Here is a 4,471-nt window from a genome sequence, read left to right as displayed (position 1 = left end):
GGTTTCGAATCCCCAGGGTGTTACCCTTGATCAGCGCCTCCCCCCTCCCTGATCTAGGGTTCGAACCCCCCATGCCAGGCCTTCCCTTGATTAGTGGTACGGTTATCAAGTTGTGCAGTCTGAAACGTCTGTGTATTGCTCCTTTGGTAACAAAAGGAGACTATAATTTTTAGCCTATTGTTGTACCTAATGGTGTTCTTTGTTTGTTGCATCAATTTTTCCTGGCCTGTACAACTAAGTAACAATATTTAACCAGTACATTGCGAAACAGCAATTGTGTAGTTCTGAATCATTATGCACTATATAAACTTAGTTCAGAGTCTGACCTTGAACCTAATGTATTCAACACTAAGGTAAGGGAGATGAGGGATAAGCCATGAATGTATTGAGATCCAGTTCAAGTGACTGGTCTGGCTATAAACTCTAGAAATGTTGAAAACATGCTCATTTAGTTCTGGTGTGTCATGTTTGTATGACATCTTAGTTCTGGTGTGTCATGTGTCGCATCAAGTCTTTATATTCATTAAACTCGTGATCTTAATACAGAGTTATCGCTAATCAGAACTATTAAGAATTTCGCTTAGAAATTTATTTGTATGTACTTATTGTACCTGTTATCTTAATGTCACTTCAAGAGTTTATCATCCACTATTGTTTTATCTGATGTTAGGGAGCAGATGTTGCTCATTGCCAGATAAATGATTTACTTTCCTGATATGAAATATCCATTTTCACCTTGTGCTACATATTGTTGGAACTAAGAATGTATATGTAGAGTGAGTGATTTTATAGTTTTGTAGACATGATCTTTTTGCTTAACTAAGTTACAGTTGACCCGCCCCCCCTCCCTGGTTGTTCTTGACCATCTTGTTTTCTCTTTGTATCAAGAGTTAAGACACAACTGGTTCTTCATGATATTGGGAATGTGGTTCCAAATGACTAATTAGGATGCCGCTCTTTTCTTCAGAGGCATGGTTTTCCTTAATGCTCATCTTGCCTTTCCTGAACTCCTGGTAATGATGGCAGGATTGTTCCTAACTTCCATGACATGTCATTATAGAGGGTAGTGATTGGCACTTGATCCTTGCTGGCTTACTGGTCTGAATATTTGGGTGCTTCCTTTCATATTTTGTATATGTTTTGCACTTCAGTTGAACTGTTTTTAATTGGAGATACAAACAAACAACTATGTGTGAAATTTGGTTGCAGAAGTATTACTCACACGTATTCCTGAGGTTCACATTTTCATCAATTTCCTTACCAAGACAGTTGATTCAAGAAGAAATGTGTAGTTACAAATCTTCTTAAGGTTATCCTATTATTTTTAGAATTTGCATAGATGGTTTATATTATACTGACTTCAATTCTTCATACATAAACCTTCAAGTTTAACTATTCTGCAATCTGCTGGATTATACATTAAGCTCTTGAATCCTGGATTGTACATTATAATTTGCATTAGAGTTGTAAATGAAAAGTTTGTGATAAGCTTATGAAATTCTTGTTTAGGCTCAGGAGGCTGACCTTGCTGTGAAACGCTACATCTATGGGAGAGTAAAGGACGACGTAAGTTTCCTTTTTGAACTAATTGGTGCAGTTCTTATACCAGCAGTTTCAATTGCGCCTTTTATTAAGGCATTTAACTTGTTATTCATGTGATGTTTTAATTTTCTTTAGGAGTTAGATGATTATGAGATGCCAGATTTTCTGGAGGATGAGGCACCTGATGTTTATCTAAAGAACAAGGGACTAGTGACAATCTACAACAAGACAGCTCAGATACGCAGAAGGTCTGTTTTCAGCTGATTCCACCATCTATAACTCAAGCTAATGCACCTCTCACTTTGATTCATACTTTATATACTATGTCACAGACTTATCAAGATGCTGATTCTGCGAAGGCAAAGGTCTGAAGAAGCCATCTTCCTGGACGACAAGCTTGAGATGTATCTACATGAGGCGAAGCTTATACAAAAGCAAATCAAAGCTCAGCGAGGTCGCTTCTTTAAGCTGCCCAAGATCCTCGAGGAGGACATTATCCTTCTTAACTAGTGGACTCTTTCTGTATCGTTACAGTGCCTACTTCTCGCTGTAAACCCATCAACAATTTTGTCCACCTCCCCTCGCAAAGTACTAGTCTTAGCTTCATCATACTGGAAGAGGAGATTGTTTTGATAAGTCTACTTCTTGCTGTAAACCCCATCAATTTTGTCCACCTCCCCTCGCACAAGTATTAGTCTTACCTTCATATCATCCTGGAAGAGGAGATTGTTTTGAGAAGTGTTGAGCTGTTGTAACCAGGAATTACGCGGTAGTTATTTGCTATGTTAATTTTGACACTATTTCTGTGCGTTATCTTCTCAGAAACTCAACAAAATTCTGCCCTTGTTGTTGACTATTCTTATGGGGTATGTGGGTTATGGCTGCAGTGACAAGAAGGCGTTATGTAGAAAAAGCTGTTGGAAGTTTTTTTTTTTGTTTTAATTCTGGAACGGTGCCATTCAATACTCAACCAGCTCAGCTAAATCGCCGGCTCCGTCCAGGATGAGCCAATCTTCCTTCTCATCTCTTTACGTAGGCTGCCAATCATTGATCAGATTAAGACTTTATTTCTTGCATTCCACGATTCCCATAGCATCAGGACCATTTCTTCCTCATCCAGCACTGCCTGAGGACCTGCACACTGAAGTCTCATGCAAATAGGACAGCGAGTATCCAAAACCACCTTCTTTCTCATCCAGCATTGCCCAAAACACAAGAAAAAAAACCGAAGCTTCCCAGAGAGAGAGAGAGAGAGAGAGAGAGAGAGAGAGAGAGAGAGAGGGGGGGGGGAGCAGCGTCCAAGCACAAAGTTTTGAGTGGTTTGTCTTCCAATAATTTTTATGCACATGACATTTTTTGTAAATCTGTTAGGATTTAAAAAGGGTCTGTCTATTCAGCATTCGACTGAAATGCAAATGGGATTCATTCAAATTTCTCACAAGTAGATAGGGGACACATGTTTTCCCTTTTCCTGTATGTCAGCGAACAAATCCTACGGATGTGTAAAACTGAAAAAACACTGTAAATACAGTGTAATAACTATGTAAACTCCACTTGAATGCCCACATTAATTACACTGGAAACGCACTGTAATTCACTGTAACATACACTGTGATTACTTTGAACATGCACTGAAATCCCTTCTGTAATTACACAGAAAATTCCAGTGTAATTACAATTAGAAAACACTTGTAATTACAATTAAAAAACACTTGTAATTACACTTAAAAAATACAGTATAATCAGTCCAAATTGACTGCAAATAACATACTGGAAAATGCACACATATCTAAGCACCTGATATGTTAATAGTAGCTTGATTTTCAACTCATCTTCCCATGCCTAGTGAATTTCACCTCTGATGCACCTGCCAAATCACAGAGACAATGCACAGACCACATAAATTTTCTATTCCACAAGCACAAAACTGGCCAGTTTGTTTGAAAGCACCAGGGGCATAGCATGTACACTGGCAAATAAAAGCGTTTCTAAAGCACTATAATTACTGTAGCTGAAAGGCTCAAACTGAAATGACTGAAACTACAAGAACCAAGCAGTAGAAAATTACAGAAAACAAGCTGCTGAAAATACATACTAGAAAATTCTGTGCACAAGAAAGATTCTTATAAGAAGAAGAGTGTAGAAATCAAGCAATAGTGTGATTACCCTGCTGAAGAACTGGTCAGTTTGTTTTAAAATGAATGCATCCAACAAAAAAATTCACTGAAATGACACTGCGATTATTATGAAATACCCACTGTAACCACACTTAAAATTCCAGGGTAATTACAATATAAAAGCACTGTGATTCCACTGAAAATGCCCACAGGAAATACACTTAGATTCCAGTGTAATTACACCAAAAAAATACTGTACTTACACTGTAAATAATCAGTGAATCACAATTCAGTTTGACTGCAAAAATACAGTGCAAAAACTCAGAAATTCCGCTTAAATTCCCACTGTAATTACACTGAAAAATACACTGTAATCATAGTTTAAAATTCTGTAAATTACACTGAATTGCCAATAAAAACACATAGGTTTTAGAACGCTGAATACACTTAAGTTTCAGTCATTTCCATTTAGTCTTCAAATGGTAAAATGGAAGCAATACATACCCAACAAAGACAACCCAAAATGAAAGGTTTAAAAATGCTAGCAGACCCAACAAAGACAAACACAAAATGAAAGGTTCCACAATGCTAGCAGACAAAGACAACCAAGGACCAGGGGATTGCAGTTAAATTTTCAGGATGTTTGATTTGAGCATCTGGGCATACATCTACATGAAACGAGCCAGACGAATCAAGTTAGAGAGCACCTATCAGTGGAAATCAAACACCTATCACCACTATTAACCACATAACAAACCGCCAGCAGAATCACACTCACAGGGATCAAACAAGATCACTTACCATCAGAAGCG

At 37.8% G+C, this 4,471-nt stretch overlaps 1 protein-coding gene and 1 long non-coding RNA gene across 7 annotated transcripts in view; one reads left to right on the top strand and one right to left on the bottom strand.

The window, feature by feature from the left end:
• LOC119288104 overlaps positions 1-2,355 on the top strand; it is an 8,099-nt gene extending 5,744 nt beyond the window's left edge. For all 6 annotated transcript variants that reach the window (XM_037567723.1, XM_037567725.1, XM_037567724.1 and 3 more), the window contains 3 exons: positions 1,510-1,566; positions 1,678-1,790; positions 1,875-2,355. In XM_037567723.1, coding sequence (XP_037423620.1) covers positions 1,510-1,566; positions 1,678-1,790; positions 1,875-2,052 — 348 coding nt within the window. In that variant the 3' untranslated portion in view covers positions 2,053-2,355. The remainder of the gene's footprint in view (positions 1-1,509; positions 1,567-1,677; positions 1,791-1,874) is intronic.
• Positions 2,356-3,113: 758 nt separating this feature from the next.
• Positions 3,114-4,471, bottom strand: part of LOC119289848 — a 1,799-nt gene continuing 441 nt past the window's right edge. The window contains exon 2 of the long non-coding RNA XR_005141627.1: positions 3,114-3,409. This is a non-coding gene — a long non-coding RNA (uncharacterized LOC119289848). The remainder of the gene's footprint in view (positions 3,410-4,471) is intronic.

This window comes from Triticum dicoccoides, chromosome 4A (genome assembly GCF_002162155.2).
Source record: "Triticum dicoccoides isolate Atlit2015 ecotype Zavitan chromosome 4A, WEW_v2.0, whole genome shotgun sequence".
Lineage (NCBI taxonomy): Eukaryota > Viridiplantae > Streptophyta > Magnoliopsida > Poales > Poaceae > Triticum > Triticum dicoccoides.
The sequence above is the reverse complement of the archived record's forward strand: the minus strand, read 5'-3'. Positions and strand labels throughout refer to the sequence as shown.